The 18,030-nt window shown below is 44.3% G+C and overlaps 2 protein-coding genes across 2 annotated transcripts in view; one reads left to right on the top strand and one right to left on the bottom strand.

The window, feature by feature from the left end:
- Positions 1-18,030, bottom strand: part of LOC118362440 (dnaJ homolog subfamily C member 17-like) — a 60,181-nt gene that overhangs the window by 2,116 nt on the left and 40,035 nt on the right. The gene's annotated exons all lie outside the window — the stretch shown is intronic.
- LOC118362441 (cdc42 effector protein 3-like) lies at positions 9,391-16,020 on the top strand. Its single transcript, XM_035742777.2, has 3 exons — positions 9,391-9,550; positions 9,661-9,782; positions 12,086-16,020. The coding sequence occupies exon 3, from the start codon at positions 12,166-12,168 to the stop codon at positions 12,772-12,774; it is 609 nt and encodes a 202-aa protein (XP_035598670.1). The 5' UTR covers positions 9,391-9,550; positions 9,661-9,782; positions 12,086-12,165; the 3' UTR covers positions 12,775-16,020.

The raw sequence follows: 18,030 nt of genomic DNA, 5'->3' as shown, positions 1-18,030 counted from the left end.
GTGTGTGTGTTGCTCCATAAACACATCAGCGGATGGAGAGAGACTAGGGAAACCACATAAGATAAACAATGAGGCCCACAAGAAAGAGGACCAGGCCAGCACAGAGGCAGGATGACAAACACACACACTGCTCCATTCCATGCTTGTTCGCTCAGGGCTGACTAACAGCACTGATATCACTCACGGCTCGGAGCCTCCCAACAGCATGCTACAACCTGACACCAGGCCAGCCGTAACATCACCACCATACGCCAGGCAGGGCGGTGAGTCAGGGTGCTCCACAGCAGTCGGCAGGCTATGCTGCAGGTGGCCAGGCACAGTATTTTCCCCCACAGACAGATGGGATCAGGAGATCTGCTCTACATTAGACCCACCTGTCTCTCTGTGTGTGTTTGTCTTGAGCTACACACAGTTCTCTCACTTTATCTGATCTGGAAAATGATCATACAAGGACTGTATCCTTCCTTTTTATTTTACTTAACTATTATTTATTTATTTCAGTTAATAACAAATTCTTATTTTCAATGACGGCCTAGGAACAGTGGGTTAACTGCCTGTTCAGGGGCAGAACAACAGATTTGTACCTCGTCAGCTCGAGGATTTGAAGTAGTAACCTTCCGGTTACTAGTCCAACGCTCTAACCACTAGGCTACCCTGCCGCCCCTTAGTGATAGTTCAAGATTTTGGCAATGAGGCCCTTTATCTACATCCCCAGTCAGATGGCCAATGCACAGCTAGCATGGGGGTGATAAGAGAGAAAGAGAGACTTCCAGCTCTTCTTCTCCCCCTCCTAAAATCACTCTCTCCCCAGCTCATGACAGAGGTAAGTCTCCCGGGGGCTATGAGGACCTGATGATGTCATGAAGGCCTATTATGTGTCATGGACCTGAGACGGAGCTGGTCTGCATGCCTAACTGCCTGTCCAGAGACAGACTAGGAGCCATCAGCCGACAGCCCTCATTAACCTTAAATAGAGATTTAAAAGGAGTTAGTGTTTGTGTACAGTACTGATAAACATAGAATTATTTAAATTATTTAGACAAGCCTGAAAAGGACTTTAAGCCATCACCTTGCAGAACAATCTGATCCACATCGCCTCGCTCCAGTTTGCTTTCCCCCTCTCACCAAGATCCACTGCAAGCAACGAGACATCCTGCTCCAAGGTGTCTGAGACAAATAGTTCACACGTAGTGTTTAAACCTATCTTCTTTACAACAGCTCCTCCTAGACTAGACTACGGTACTTCTACCAAACCATAGTGGTTGTCCAGGTAAATTACTGCTAGGTCTACAATAATACAGACGGTACTGCCATCTAATGAAACTAATCAAGGGGCCATTTCTCTGCAGTGTGTGTGTGTGTCAGTGGGTTATGGAGCCGGTGATTTATAGGAGCCAAACACTTATTTAGAGATCATTTGGGGTGTGTTTGATATGTGCGAGTGTATGCCCAGATGCTCCCGCTAACTAAAAAAAACACACACTGGGCAGGAGGATCACATATGCCACAGCCAAACTAAGATTCCTCACAAGAGGAAATTCAGGGAGAAGATCAATCATTTTTTTGAGGACAGACAAAACGATCTACAGACCGACTCCTTGTAATGATGGAACAAATACTAACTCATAATACTGCAATAACAGCTATTGAAATAGGCTCCAAGTCTACTTCCTGTATTCAGTCATTTCCACAATTAGTCCTGAAAACATGGTTTATGGATGCCATTCACAGGCAAAGGCCCTTTTCCCTGAGAAGGAAAGCTAACCTATAGAAACAGGAACAGACTGTATTTATGTAATGCCCTAATAACTGCTGAAATGTAGCGAGAAGACAATAGACTTCTCTGAATGAGGTTTAACAGCCTTGACAGGGCCAAACCACGCAATAACTACTAAAACCTACTGTAGCAGCATGTGACAACGGACTAAGTAAGCTGTGTGCAGGTGGTTGTAAGCTAAATGAAGAGGTATTGGTGTCTAGGTGAAAGCTCTGGTCCGTGAATAGTGTAAAGTGTGAAGGAAGAGAGCCAGTCAGCACTGGATTCGGGGGGCTGTATACGGCTGGATTTGAGCCTGCTGGATAGAGGGTGCATTTGGAACCCATAAAGGAAATAAACAAAATGAAAGAGAAATGGAAGTTGAGACGTGAACTCCCTGTGCTCTGGCATTTCCCTGTATGATGGATGTGTTGGGGGTTTCTATGACAGAGAGGTGGGGGAGAGGGCTGTTCAGCTATGTAATATCCAACAATACATCTTTGTAATACCAGAATGATGTCTTTCACATCAGGGCCTTCCGGGAAAAGCCCTCTGATTGCAACAGATTTGATTTTAAAACACTGGGGCCACTAAACCAGCAACAATGTAGAATTGAAACCCTCAATATCCCAAAAGAGACATGACAAAAAATTAAGTGAAACGAAGGTTAAAGTACAAATACACATAAAACATTTCTACTGTGTGTTGCGTGCGTCTGAGTAAGCTGGTGGTTTGTGTGTGTCTGGTGTGCCGCCTGATGAGAGGTCTGTACTGCTGCTTTGAGCATGTGTTATGGTTCCTTATCAGCTTAATGTGCTGAACAAACAGCAACTGGAATGCAGCGGTCCACACACTGTTTACTTCAGAGCCCAGACATTCAAAGAACCCTACATATCAAACCCTTCATTTAATAATTACAAATAATTCAGTGCCAGGAGACACAAGCAGGTAAACATTCTCAGACTTCCCTGACCTCCCACGGAGAACGGCACGCACGCACACACACACACACGTCTGGTCTGGTCTGCTAGTCTGCAAACACGGCAATGAAGCAATACTTCTACAAATCTCACAGTGGGGAAAAAGTCAGTGTGTGTTCCAATCATAACAATACACAAGGATTTGAAATGGAACAGACTGTTTTATTAGAGGACATGATGTAATTCACGTCACGTATCTGTTAAGATTGCCTAGGTAAAACGTATGGGATGGTATAAGACCACCCCTGGAATTTGGTCCACAACTGTACATGAAGACAAGAGAACTTTGTCATGTTACACAATGAAACTTCTTCAGATGCAACTAAACTGCCTATCCTGAGGGACAGAGATCTATCCATTCAGTCAGGTGAGTTTCAGTTGGAGCTCTGCCACAAAGCTCATCACTGTCTATCTGACTCACTCGTCATTGTAGAGAGACAGTTACGACACAGGCTCTCTCACGGTCTAGTGATGGATTTTACTGGTTTGCATCCATTGTTTCAATCCTGTACAGATCTTCATCATACGCTATCAGGGCCACAACCGAACTGCTGTGTATTCCATGTGAGAGGAAACACCTTAACACAGTGAAACACTGCTCTGTCTGTGGTTCACAAGACAAGAACACACAACAAAAGGCCCAAATTAATATCCACAAAAGCCTCAATGTTGCTTTATAGAGCCAGTCAAAGCACTTTTTCCGATTACAAAAACAAGCAGCATCCTAGGTTTGAGGGAGAAAATAGTCAGCATAGTCAGCCCAGAACAATGACCACCCCAGTACAATGGTACTCTTATGGTAATCAAGTCTGGACAATGCTCTGAGAAGGTAATCACCCCAGTCTGGACAATGGTACTCTTATGAATCACCCCAGTCTGAAATGGTACTCTTATGGTAATCACCCCAGTCTGCAGTCAGACACAATGGTACCTTATTCTCTGGACAATGGTACTCTATGGACAATCTGGACAATGGTACTCTTATGGTAATCACCCCAGTCTGGACAATGGTACTCTTATGGTAATCACCCCAGTCTGGACAATGGTACCCTTATGGTAATCACCCCAGTCTGGACAATGGTACTCTTATGGTAATCACCCCAGTCTGGACAATGGTACTCTTATGGTAATCACCCCAGTCTGGACAATGGTACTCTTATGGTAATCACCCCAGTCTGGACAATGGTACCCTTATGGTAATCACCCCAGTCTGGACAATGGTACCCTTATGGTAATCACCCCAGTCTGGACAATGTACTAAAAACAAACATGAGAGTAAACACACCTCAAACCCCTGGTCTGATGGTGAGCTCTGTGTAGGGTTGTAAAATTCCTGTAACTTTCAATAAATTCCCAGGTATTCACAAAGTCCTGGTTGGGGGATCCTAGAATGAGGAGGGAACAAGCAGAAACTCTGGAAACCTCCAACCAGGTTTCCTGGAACCCCAAGGAATTTATTGAAAGTTCCCAGAATTATGCAAGCCTAGCCCTGTGTGACCACATCACCACAGATAAAGCACGCGATCCTCTCCCTTGACGATCCGCTTGCATGAAACCATGGCTTCCCAACAAAACAAAATAGTGGATGGGGTAGGGGTGGAGAAAAAAAAATACTGAATTGGGAGTTATTGAAATGCTCAGTTCCAGTCTTGGATAAATGTTATGATAAGGCAGTTCGTATATTTGCGTGAGTAATTGCATCTGTTAAAGGTCTGTTCTGGCGTTAGGGAGTTAATGGGGAAGGAAGGGTGGCAGGAATTTGTTTATTGGAGCCATTTTAAAAGATCTGATCAGTAAAGTAATCTTAGAGACCGAATTCAGTATATACAGCACGAGTCAAACGTTTGGACGTACACTCAATCAAGGGTTTTTCAAAACTATGAAATAGCACATATGGAATCATGTAGTATCCAATAAAGTATTAAACAAATTAAAATATATTTTATATTTGAGATTCTTCAAAGTAGCCACCCTTTGCCTTGATGACAGCTTTGCACACTAATGCCATTCTCTCAACCAGCTTCATGAGGTAGTCACCGAGAGTGCATTTCAATTAACAGATGTGCCTTCTTAAAAGTTCATTTGTGGAATTTCTTTCCTTCTTAATGAGTTTGAGCCTATCAGTTGTGTTGTGACAAGGTAGGGGGGTATACAGAATATTGCCCTATTTGATAAAAGACCAAGTCCATATTATGGCAAGAACAGCTCAAATAAGCAAAGAGAAACAACAGTCCATCATTACTTTAAGACATGAAGGTCAGTCAACCCAGAAAATGTCAAGAACTTGGAAAGTTTCTTCAAGTGCAGTCGCAAAAACCATCAAGCGCTATGATGAAACAGGCTCTCATGAGGACCGCCACAGGAAAGGAAGACCCAGAGTTACCTCTGCTGCAGAGGATAAATTCATTAGATTTAGCTGCACCTCAGATTGCAGCCCAAATAAATGCTTCAGAGTTCAAGTAACAGACACATCTCAACATCAACTGTTCAGAGGAGACTGCAAAGAAACCACTACTAAAGGACACCAATAAGAAGAAGAGACTTGCTTCAAATCAAATCAAATTTTATTTGTCACATACACATGGTTAGCAGATGTTAATGCAAGTGTAGCGAAATGCTTGTGCTTCTAGTTCCGACAATGCAGTGATAACCAACAAGTAATCTAACTAACAATTCCAAAACTACTGTCTTATACACAGTGTAAGGGGATAAAGAATATGTACATAAGGATATATGAATGAGTGATGGTACAGAGCAGCATACAGTAGATGGTATCGAGTACAGTATATACATATGAGATGAGTATGTAGACAAAGTAAACAAAGTGGCATAGTTAAAGTGGCTAGTGATACATGTATTACATAAGGATGCAGTCGATGATGTAGAGTACAGTATATACGTATGCATATGAGATTAATAATGTAGGGTAAGTAACATTATATAAGGTAGCATTGTTTAAAGTGGCTAGTGATATATTTACATCATTTCCCATCAATTCCCATTATTAAAGTGGCTGGAGTTGGGTCAGTGTCAATGACAGTGTGTTGGCAGCAGCCACTCAATGTTAGTGGTGGCTGTTTAACAGTCTGATGGCCTTGAGATAGAAGCTGTTTTTCAGTCTCTCGGTCCCAGCTTTGATGCACCTGTATTGCCCTCGCCTTCTGGATGATAGCGGGGTGAACAGGCAGTGGTTCGGGTGGTTGATGTCCTTGATGATCTTTATGGCCTTCCTGTAACATCGGGTGGTGTAGGTGTCCTGGAGGGCAGGTAGTTTGCCCCCGGTGATGCGTTGTGCAGACCTCACTACCCTCTGGAGAGCCTTACGGTTGAGGGCGGAGCAGTTGCCGTACCAGGCGGTGATGCAGCCCGCCAGGATGCTCTCGATTGTGCATCTGTAGAAGTTTGTGAGTGCTTTTGGTGACAAGCCGAATTTCTTCAGCCTCCTGAGGTTGAAGAGGCGCTGCTGCGCCTTCTTCACGACGCTGTCAGTGTGAGTGGACCAATTCAGTTTGTCTGTGATGTGTATGCCGAGGAACTTAAAACTTGCTACCCTCTCCACTACTGTTCCATCGATGTGAATAGGGGGGTGCTCCCTCTGCTGTTTCCTGAAGTCCACAATCATCTCCTTAGTTTTGTTGACGTTGAGTGTGAGGTTATTTTCCTGACACCACACTCCGAGGGCCCTCACCTCCTCCCTGTAGGCCGTCTCGTCGTTGTTGGTAATCAAGCCTACCACTGTTGTGTCGTCCGCAAACTTGATTGAGTTGGAGGCGTGCGTGGCCACGCAGTCGTGGGTGAACAGGGAGTACAGGAGAGGGCTCAGAACGCACCCTTGTGGGGCCCCCGTGTTGAGGATCAGCGGGGAGGAGAAGTTGTTGCCTACCCTCACCACCTGGGGGCGGCCCGTCAGGAAGTCCAGTAACCAGTTGCACAGGGCGGGGTCGAGACCCAGGGTCTCGAGCTTGATGACGAGCTTGGAGGGTACTATGGTGTTGAATGCCGAGCTGTAGTCGATGAACAGCATTCTCACATAGGTATTCCTCTTGTCCAGGTGGGTTAGGGCAGTGTGCAGTGTGGTTGAGATTGCATCGTCTGTGGACCTATTTGGGCGGTAAGCAAATTGGAGTGGGTCTAGGGTGTCATGTAGGGTGGAGGTGATATGGTCCTTGACTAGTTTCTCAAAGCACTTCATGATGACGGAAGTGAGTGCTACGGGGCGGTAGTCGTTTAGCTCAGTTACCTTAGTTTTCTTGGGAACAGGAACAATGGTGGCCCTCTTGAAGCATGTGGGAACAGCAGACTGGTATAGGGATTGATTGAATATGTCCGTAAACACACCGGCCAGCTGGTCTGCGCATGCTCTGAGGGCGCGGCTGGGGATGTCGTCTGGGCCTGCAGCCTTGCGAGGGTTAACACGTTTAAATGTCTTACTCACCTCGGCTGCAGTGAAGGAGAGACCGCATGTTTTCGTTGCAGGCCGTGTCAGTGGCACTGTATTGTCCTCAAAGCGGGCAAAAAAGTTATTTAGTCTGCCTGGGAGCAAGACATCCTGGTCCGTGACTGGGCTGGGTTTCTTCTTGTAGTCCGTGATTGACTGTAGACCCTGCCACATGCCTCTTGTGTCTGAGCCATTGAATTGAGATTCCACTTTGTCTCTGTACTGACGCTTAGCTTGTTTAATAGCCTTGCGGAGGGAATAGCTGCATTGTTTATATTCGGACATGTTACCAGACACCTTGCCCTGATTAAAAGCAGTGGTTCGCGCTTTCAGTTTCACGCGAATGCTGCCATCAATCCACGGTTTCTGGTTAGGGAATGTTTTTATCGTTGCTATGGGAACGACATCTTCGACGCACGTTCTAATGAACTCGCACACCGAATCAGCGTATTCGTCAATATTTTTATCTGACGCAATACGAAACATGTCCCAGTCCACGTGATGGAAGCAGTCTTGGAGTGTGGAGTCAGCTTGGTCTGACCAGCGTTGGACAGACCTCAGCGTGGGAGCCTCTTGTTTTAGTTTCTGCCTGTAGGCAGGGATCAGCAAAATGGACCAACACACACTAGCAATGGACATTAGAACGGTGGAAATCTGTCCTTTGGTCCAAATTTAAGACTTTTGTTTCCAACTGCTGTGTCTTTGAGAGACGCAGAGTAGGTGAACGGATGATCTCCGCATGTGTGGTTCCCATCGTGAAGCATGGAGGAGGTGTGATGGTGTGGGGGTTCTTTGCTGGTGACACTGTCTGTGATTTATTTAGAATTCAAGGCACACTTAACCAGCATGGCTACCACAGCATTCTGCAGCAATACACCATTCCATCTGGTTTGCGCTTAGGTGGGACTATCATTTATTTTTCAACAGGACAGTGACCCAACACCTCAAGGCTGAGTAAGTGCTATTTAACCAAGAAGGAGAGTGATGGAGTGCTGCATCAGATGACCTGCCTCCACAATCACCTGACCTCAACCCAATTGAGATGGTTTGGGATGAGTTGGACAGTTTCGCTTTGTCATTATGGGGTATTGTGTGTAGATTGCTGAGGATTTGTTTGTTTGTTTTATCCATTTTAGAATAAGGCTATAACATAACAATATGTGGAAAAAGTCAAGGGGTGTGAATACTTTCCGAAGGCACTGTATATATATCCATCTATCTATACATAATTATTTTTGTCACATACACTGGATAAGTGCAGTGAAATGTGTTGTTTTACAGGATGTTTCATCTCAGAAACCCTGGAACAGAGTGTTGTGTTGTCTGGAGACAAACAGATGGCCACTAACGTTTCCTCAAGGTCAAAGACGAGGCACAATGATTGGGAGGATGCTGGTGTGGAGCACAGAGTATGACTGCTGCTGAGACCAGATGTAGACCATCCCAGAGACATGTATACACTAGCTAGAAGCTGAGCAGAGTGGGGTGTAGGCCTCTGGCCACTGCTAAAGCTTTATCTCTGAAGGGAAAAGTAAATCTGTCAATAGCATAAACCCACAGCATACAAACGGTGATTATCAATAAGCATAATGGTTAAATTACAGAACACTACAGTAGACATCTAAGGAGGCCAAAAATACACACAGACACTACAAGCAGGACATTTACATTTGGGCCTATAGTGGCATTGACTGGAGGCTAGCAATACTGAGAAGCCAATTCATATTCTACTATGACTACAGTATTCCTACAATATTCCAATAACAAAAACAAGCATGCAGCTAGAGGCGTGAGAATTGGAACGGCAACAAGTTATCTTGTGCAACTCAGCCATTCTACACATACATATCTGTATGCTAGTCAGAGGCTTCATCCGATTTCACCGCCTATTGGCCTCCACTCAGCCAGAATGGCCTACGTTGGCCCCGGGGCTTTACACAAGCTAACAGAGCACAGGAAATCAGTAGAGTAGAGACAATGCCATGGAGATTAGTGATCGGTTAACCCCATCGGAGTGTGAGTAGCCCCCGCCCTCTCTCACACACACACACACGTCACTGTGGCCCTGTCTGTGTGAGGAATGTGCTGTGTTCAATTCCGAGTTCAATTCCATCCGTGTTTCAAGCAGTAAATCAGTGGGGACTCCGACAGCTCCTGTTCTGCCCTCTCCCTCAGGTAGTGGGTGCAGCCAGCGGGATTTACGCCCATGATTCAGACACACACAGCAGGAAGAGTTACATCACCAGAGGGCAAACACTCTCCACCTGCTCCTCTTAACCCTCTTCTACACTCACATCACCTGGGTTACTTACAGAGGACACTTTCTCAACCAACAAACCTGACAGGGTCTCTACTGATAAGGATTATAAGACTCAGGTAAGAGACAAGAGTAGCTAGGCTGTTAAATCCAGGATTTATAGAATTGTCTGGGGAAGTGGCACCAGTTCGCTCTCTCAAGGTTGTTCACGGTGCTTCTCCCGCTGCAGTTGAACAAGCCTCATCATGTCAGGAGAAACAGTGTCACAGTCTACAGGTATCAGCCCTAGCCTGGCTTCCTGATAGAGACAGACGTGTGGGATACAGATGCCCTGTGTACACAGCAGTACAGGTAAGAGCTAACAGATCTATCATACATGTTGTTACAAACTCTATCGATCAACCAATCAAAAGTATTAGTTTTAAGAGACTTAACCAACACCTGCTCTTGAGAACATACTTTAGGCATTTCCATTTGGACAGGTGGCCAACTCATTTTGAAAGTCTCCATCAAACGTGTTTGGCGAAAGGCAGTTTGACGAGGAAGATGATTTAGTAACTGTAAATGGCAAAGCAGTTTTTACTTCTTTAATTTGGACTTGGAAGATAAGTGTTTCCTTAGCGTGATAATGACCGCTACAATTCTAACACGCCCTCGTCCAACTGACATGTTTGGAAAGGAATGCTGTTGTGTCCACACTCTCCCCATCACCCGCTGCTACTAAAGTGCCAGTAAAACCTTTATGGGCCAACAAAACATGTTTGCCGTAGTGCCTTACAAATTTACAGAGTGAGTGTTTCAAGTCACGAACACAGATATTATATGGGCAAAGCTGTTAGGAGCCCGTAAAAATCAGAGACCACTGAGATTGTCCATTTGACAAGCCAGAGATGAACTGCATTCTGTGTTACTCAATAAAATGACTAAGTTACTGGAACCATACTCAACTAGATTAGAATAAGGAGCATTTTATTTTGCGCTTTGGGCCTAGAGCTTACATGAACTATAATGGACTTAATCTTTTCATAGCCACACTTTCCTCAGTGTGTTCAGTTGTCTTAGGTAAAAGGTTTTATGCCCTTGCTTTCTAAATGGGTGGTAGCTGTTCAAGGCTCAACATTTACAGCTAACTGAGATTGAAACTGTACAGATTAACTTCTAAAATGACCAAAATCGACACCAGTTTGACACCAGTTACAGTATGTGAAAGTCATATTCCAGTTAAATTCTACTTACATTACCATCATAACAAATCATGTCAGGTATTGCCACACCTCTCTCAAATAAGAGTTGTGGAATGTGATCTCTTCTGGATCCAGCATGTTAAACAGGAAAGGCTGACGAACTGTCTGTGACCAGTAAACCAGCTCAACAGATCCAAAGTTAAAGACAAATAAAACAAGATGAATTTGCATACTGTGTCTGAAAGAATCTGGGTTTTGTCTCAACATGTAGCAAATTCCACCCCATTCATAAAATAACTCTTGATTAAAAGTAAGAGTGAAGCCTGTAGTTGTAGTTGCCTGATGGCAATTTCTCGCATGGAATAGCCAAGAAACTGAAGATGTCGTACAACGCTGTTTACTACTCCCTTTACAGAACAGCGCAAACTGGCGCTAACCAGAATAGAAGAGGAGTGGGAGGCCCTGGTGCACAACTGAGCAAGAGGACAAGTACATTAGAGTGTTTAGAGTGTCGCCTCACAAGTCCTCAACTGGCAGCTTCATTAAAATAGTATCCGCAAAACACCAGTCTCAACGTCAACAGTGAAGAATGCGACTCCAAGATGCTGGCCTTCTAGGCAGAGTTCCTCTGTCCAGTGTCTGTGTTTCTTTGCCCATCTTAATCTTTTCTTTTTATTGGCCAGTCTGAGATATGGCTTTTTTTTGCAACTCTGCCTAGAAGGCCAGCATCCCGGAGTCGCCTCTTCACACAAAACACGTTAAAAGGTTAATCATTCATAAAGGTGGTGTTAGCTGAATGATATTATATCATAGAACAAAAGGTATCAGATCTCCTAAGCCTGTGCTAACCTCAGACCTTATTTTGGACATTTATCCAAAAACTCTATGAAAAAAAAACATTAATTTCCACATAGGCTTTGATCAACGAGCCATGGCTAACTCATTTCCGTTTTTTAGAACTACAAGCTGGTGAGTTCTATACAGGATGTTGGGTCTGCTCTAAAATGTGCATATTTGGTGCACAGATACTGAAAGACAGAATCAGGCTAAGACATCCATTTAGTGCATTCAGCAGACCACACCTGCATTTATGGGAATAAACTGGATTTGAAAAGTAAACATTTAAAATCAAACACTTCAAAGCACATGTTGGACTATTTCCCAGGAGCCAAATGTTGAAGAATTGTATTAATACAGAACCAAGCAGAGCAGGTGCATTCTCTAAATAATAGCTGCTGCCTTTTCACATCAAACTTGACATAATCCAAAGGTTACATCTTTTGTTGGAAAGCAGAGGGAAACAAATAGTGCACATCCTGTATGCTGCAGAATGATGAAAGTAAACCTGGACATTTATATCAGAGATGTATGATATGTTCTTGATGGGAAACCACTTGATCTGACATGAACCTAACCTCAAAGTGAAATCATTTAAATAAATTCTTTTGTTTCTTATCTTTTCCAAAACAGAGCTTTTTTTCTAAGATGGTAGACTGCATTTAGGCTTAATCTCAGAAGTGAACCAAAGGACATCAACAGGACCAGGTAAGATGCCACTGAAGATGTCTCTGTGCCGTAAGCCAGCCTCGGCCCGCTGGTCTAGGACCCAGAAGCGCAGGGAGGTGCTCTCTGTCAACATGATCAGCCTCCCATTGGCCGACTTCTGCCACGTTGCCCACATCGGGAACAATGCCAGCAGTGACAGCTTCGGGGACCTGTCCTTTCTGAAGGGGGGCCACAGCCTGATACTGCACAGCTCTCAGAGCGAACATAACCTCTTCCTGGCCTGCTACCCTCCACCCAAACCCCCACGACTTAACCTGGGTGAGGCCGAGGCCCTAAAGATCCCAGAGTGGACCAGGCCCCACTTGAGCCATAGCGCCTCAGAGAGGAGGAAGGAGTACCGATCCTTGCCCATGCTGGACAGTGAGGAGGGCGAGATCGAGGCCAGTGTTAGCCCCAGCCACGGGGTCATGGTCAGTAGCCACAGTCCTGGCCGGGGCAGTCTGAGCTCTGGCAGGGATGGAGATTCCACTCAGACCTGCCATGAGAACACACTGCAGCTGGATGAGGTGGACAACAGCTTCTCCTTCAGCCTGGACCTGGGCCCCTCCATCCTGGACGATGTGCTGCAGGTCATGGACAGGCTCCACTATTAGAGGAACAGCCAGACAAACATGGGTCCTCAGCAAGAGACTTCACTGACATAATTATATGTGACTGGCATTAGAACACTCTAAACTGTCCTAGGATATGAACAGCTGACATTTAAAAAAACTCTTGACTTAAAGAAACAATGTCAGAACATTTGAAACACCATGGGGATATAATCTCAATCTTTGGATTAGCTGACTGTGGCTGAATTATATCAAATGCAATGGACTCAAAGAGTAATGGATGAGATGTGGACAGAACTGTAACTACAAAGAGATCCTCCTCCATTTCATGTGAGGTAATCTAACCCAGTGGTTCCCAACCTGAGGTACGTAGTGCTTTCGGAAAGTATTCAGACCCCTTGACTTTTTCCACATTTTGTTACGTTACAGCCTTATTCTAACATGGATTAAATCATTTCCCCCTTCAATCTACACACAATACCCTATAATGAGAAAGCAAAAACAGGTTTTTAGAAAATTCTGCAAATGTAAAAATAAACCAATATCAAATTTACATAAGTATTCAGACCCTTTACTTAGTACTTTGTTGAAGCGCCTTTGGCAGTGATTTAAGCTGAGTCTTCTTGGGTATGAAGCTACAAGCTTGGCACACCTATATTTGGGGAGTGTCTCCCATTCTTCTCTGCAGATCCTCTCAAGCTCTGTCAGGATGAATGGGAAGCGTCGTTGCACAGCTATTTCTGGTCTCTCCAGAGATGTTCGATCAGAGACTTGTCCATAAGCCACTCCTGCGTTGTCTTGGCTGTGTGCTTTGGGTCATTGTCCTGTTGGAAGGTGAACCATAGGCCCAATCAGAGGTCCTGAGCACTCTGGAGCAGGTTTTCATCAAGGATCGCTCTGTTCATATTTCCCATGATCCTTACTAGTCTCCCAAAAACATCCCCACAGCATGATGCTGCCATGACCACGCTTCACTGTAGGGATGGTGCCAGGTTTCCTCCAGATGTGACGCCAAAGAGTTCAATCTTGGTTTCATCAGACCAGAGAATCTTGTTTCTCATGGTCTGAGAGTCTTTAGGTGCCTTTTGGCAAATTCCAAGCGTGGTGTCATGTGCCTTTTACTGTGGCCAGCTTTGTCTTGGTGGTTCCAAATGTCTTCCATTTAAGAATGATGGAGGCCACTGTGTTCTTGGGGACCTTCAAAGCTGCAGAATTTTTGTTGTAGCCTTCCCCAGATCTGTACCTCGACACAATCCTGTCTTTGAGCTCTATGGATAATTCCTTCAACCTCATGGCTTGGTTTTTGATCTGACATGCACTGTCAACTGTGGGACCTTATATAGACAGGTGTGTGCCTCTCCAAATCATGTCAAATCAATTGAATTATAGCACAGGTGGACTCCAATCAAGTTGTAGAATCAGCATGGATGATCAATGGAAGCAGGATGCACCGGAGCTCAATTTCAAGTGTCATAGCAAAGGAAATGAATAATTGTGAATAAATTTGCCCCCCACCCCAAAAAATCTATAAAACTGTTTTCGCTTTGTCATTATGGGGTATTGGGAGTGGATTGATGAGGACATTTTTTTTATTTGATCCATTTTAGAATAAGGGAGTAACGTAACAAAATGGGGAAAAAGTCAAGGGGTCTGAATACTTTCCGAATGCACGGTATACCCTTCGGGGTACTTGGGCTATCCACAGGGGGTACATGGGGAAGACTCAAAGGACCATTGGCCTACTGGTAAAATGCACGAGGGGGTACTTTGTGGGTTTTCCGGTCAAATCAAAATGTGATTTGGGGTACAGTAACCAAAAAAGGTTAGGAAAACACTGATCTAAACCATGGACAATAAGAGCCGGTACATGGACTTCTGTTTCAACTTATCCCTTCTCTCATTTACAGTAGATTATCATTTCAGAACGTCATGTTTGAGTTATACGCTAATTTGTTGAATTTGTTTTGATCATATCCATCTGTTGTTTCTATTATACAGCAACAGAATCAGTATGAGTGTATATTATCTAATGTGATGTTAAAGAGTTAACGTTGGAATTCTTCCCTCTGAAGGGTTAAACTGCATACGCTTTAAAGGGCAAAGTTCATGTTCTTCTAGCATTACCCGTTACAGCATTAGATAAAATGTTACATAGTCTAGTTAATAATTTAGCACCTTTTTCTTTATCTCAAGCTGTTCAAAGTAAAGTGGGCATTTTCAGTTGGCTGCTTTTTCACCTTAGTTTAAACCCAGTTCCTTCCTACAGAGCTCAAGAGGATTGTTCAATTTAAGAATGTTATGTTAAAGGGGAAAAAAAGAACGAGGGCTTAGTTTTCCACGGTCCTGAAGCTGTGACGACTTGGCGTCCTTGCCATTCCGTTGTGTGGGGAGGGCAATCTCTCTTCCGCACGCATCTCAGAGGCCCCACTTGAAGGTACACGAAGGCAGCCCAGTCTCTCTTTCCAACAACACAATGAAAACAAACACTTAGCTCTGCTTCCAATAAAGCCAGTGGTTGGAGGGCTGCAACTCAGGCCACAGGTCCGTGCCCCAAAACCCCAGCGCCGTTTTCTTAAATGTTAATCGGAGTCCCTCGCTCTGGTGAGTGGCGCGAGAGGGGAAGGTGGCGAGGGGTAATGTGATCCTTCCACGTGCTGCTGGAGCGAAGAAGGCTGGGGACCACAGCCATCCATTACCAGCAAGGCTCCTGATGAGGGTTTAAACACTACCTGCTGAACAAACAGGGCCTGATGCGCCACCCACCACCCCCAGTCCTGGGCCCACTTACCCACCTGCAAGGGGAGCTGGGAGAAAGCCACAGCCAGCACCACAGCAGGGGGCGGTCAGGAAAGGAAAGCAGTGGGGCAAAGCTAAAAGCTGTTACATTCCAGGGATCCTCGAGGCATTACAGAGAACTTCACTAGCCATGAGTGTCCTGCTGCTAACAAACAGTTAAACAGCGTAAGCAATAGCATGTTAATCTAATGGAGTCACTGATGTTTGTGGGTACATCTGTACTGCATATGTTTTGTGCATCTTTCAGTAAAACGAATTATGGCTTTCAGTATATTGTATGTTTTATGAGAATAATAACACAATGTGAAACACTCTTTTAGACCAGTGTGTACACTAAATTATTTTACCCGTGTCAAATTCTAAGATCAGTGGTTCGCATCAGCATTTTAGATGGCTTGTATAATACTGCTTACACACTTTGATGGACTGACATATGTTTGGTTTTCTAACAGTCATGAGGTGCCATATTAAAGCCCCGTCTGTCACATTTTACACTTACTGTTTGAAGAGAAATTACACCCTGACATTACATGAGACAGCTGGAGGTAAAGTAGTCCATGTTAGATACTTACACATGGGCACGTACGGACAGACATTCCCAGCCAAATCAACCATCTACTCATTCACAGGTTTCACTTTGAAAGTTACTGCTATTACAATGAACTGGAGCTTGAGGGAAGTACTGAATGGTTATGATGCACATTGTTGACCACACCTGCATCACAGCAAGATTATTAAATAGATGAAGTTGGGCTTGATAAAGTCAACCTTTATTCCCCACTTATCCTGAACCAGCAGAACAAGTAATCCATTCATAAGGAACATTAACGGACAGATTTCCTGGGCCTTATCAGATTGACATCTTGGCTTTCTAGGTTAACGAGTCTTGATATAATTTGCTCAGGACAGGAAAGGAGGACCATACATTATGGTTTCTTATTCTTGTCAAAGCCCAGAAAAGATAGCTCTTCCTTTCCCACCTTTCACCTAATCCTATGAAAGCCCACTTCGTATGCTTCATCAGCATCCACAACTTCATTGTCCAACCTGGTGCCTAAATCTACATTACCGCTTACCCAGACTCTCCTCAATGACATAACACGCCTCTGGAACAGTGGGACTAATGTCCCGCTGTCCCAGACAGAGCTCAGAGACAGAACTACAGAGCACCCACACACACGCAGACTGTCCTTGGACCGTACGACACCCCATCTTCTGCACTGGGCTCCTCCACACGAGAAGTCACATAAAGTTATCCTCAACAAGCGCCCAAACTCACAAGGCTGATGTGAGAAGAGTAATTGGAAGACAAATTATCTTGGCACAGTGCCTACTGGCAAAACATTTTAAACTGTGAGTTACCCCATCATATCTGGGACCACTTTTCCCTCGAATTCCAAACTCACCATCATACAGAATACCACGAAAGCCATCTTACAAAAGACAAGAGGTTTTTTATAAAAAATAAAAATAAATCTGACATTTTTGGGGGGGTGGAAATATTGTTTTGACAAGCGAGACATTCCGTTTCTGAAACTGATATTGTTTATGGAACTCTACATCGTGTCAGAACACATTACAGAGCCACCGGTTCACACGTTTCTCCCCCATTTAAAAACACATTTAGGGCCAAGGTAGCTCACAATAGTACTGCTTCGCATGATATCCATGATACACTTGGGCATCGTAAAACCTTGAGAAGACGACAAAACCATCAAAAGATCTCAAAAGTTTAACATCCGCTGATTAAAACTAGCAAGCTATTTGATCAAGTTAATATGCAATGTGTTACAGTAGATCGAAGAGGAGCACAAAAGTCTGAGGAGATTCAATTCAACTTCAGTCCACAGAGGAAAAACACTGAGTCAGCAATGTAAAAATAGTCTCCCATGGCCTTTTACTCCTTCTAACTGTCCCATGAAGAAAAATGCAGTGGTCTCCATTGCTCCCAGACCTCGTGTTAAGATAGTCCTGTTATCACCTTCTCTATTCTCCGTCTAAGCTAAAGCCCAGTTAAATTAATTGATGCCGATAACAGCTGGCAACAGCTGTAAATTAAACAATCTGTTACATTAGTCCTTTCGCTGCTAAACGGACTCTTCCAGGAAGTCAGAACACCAGAAGTTATTATCTCCGTCCAGAAAGAGTACAGTGCTGCAGCCAACTGTAGCAGGACTATGCACAGCATCCCAGGACCCAGACAGACTCGGAGGCTATTGTAGGTGAGCGTGCTCTTTCTTTAGCAGAAGGAAGCTAGCCGGTCCGATATGATGTAAAAAAACATCCTAGAACAGATGACAAGCTACATCTGGTTTCCTCAAAGATGAAATAAACAGAGTCGTATCAAATATTGCGATACGTCTTTATCAGAATAAATACTCTAAAAAGACAATATGCTCAACGATTGTTCTAAATTGGGGATGCAGAGACTTATGACTTCCAAAGACATGATTATACTGCAGGTTCTACTGATAGGGAGGATACAGATGGTTGGATGTGGAC

The sequence above is a fragment of the Oncorhynchus keta genome, chromosome 29, assembly GCF_023373465.1.
Source record: "Oncorhynchus keta strain PuntledgeMale-10-30-2019 chromosome 29, Oket_V2, whole genome shotgun sequence".
NCBI lineage: Eukaryota > Metazoa > Chordata > Actinopteri > Salmoniformes > Salmonidae > Oncorhynchus > Oncorhynchus keta.
Note: the sequence above shows the minus strand (reverse complement) of the source record. Positions and strands in the feature narration are given on the sequence as shown.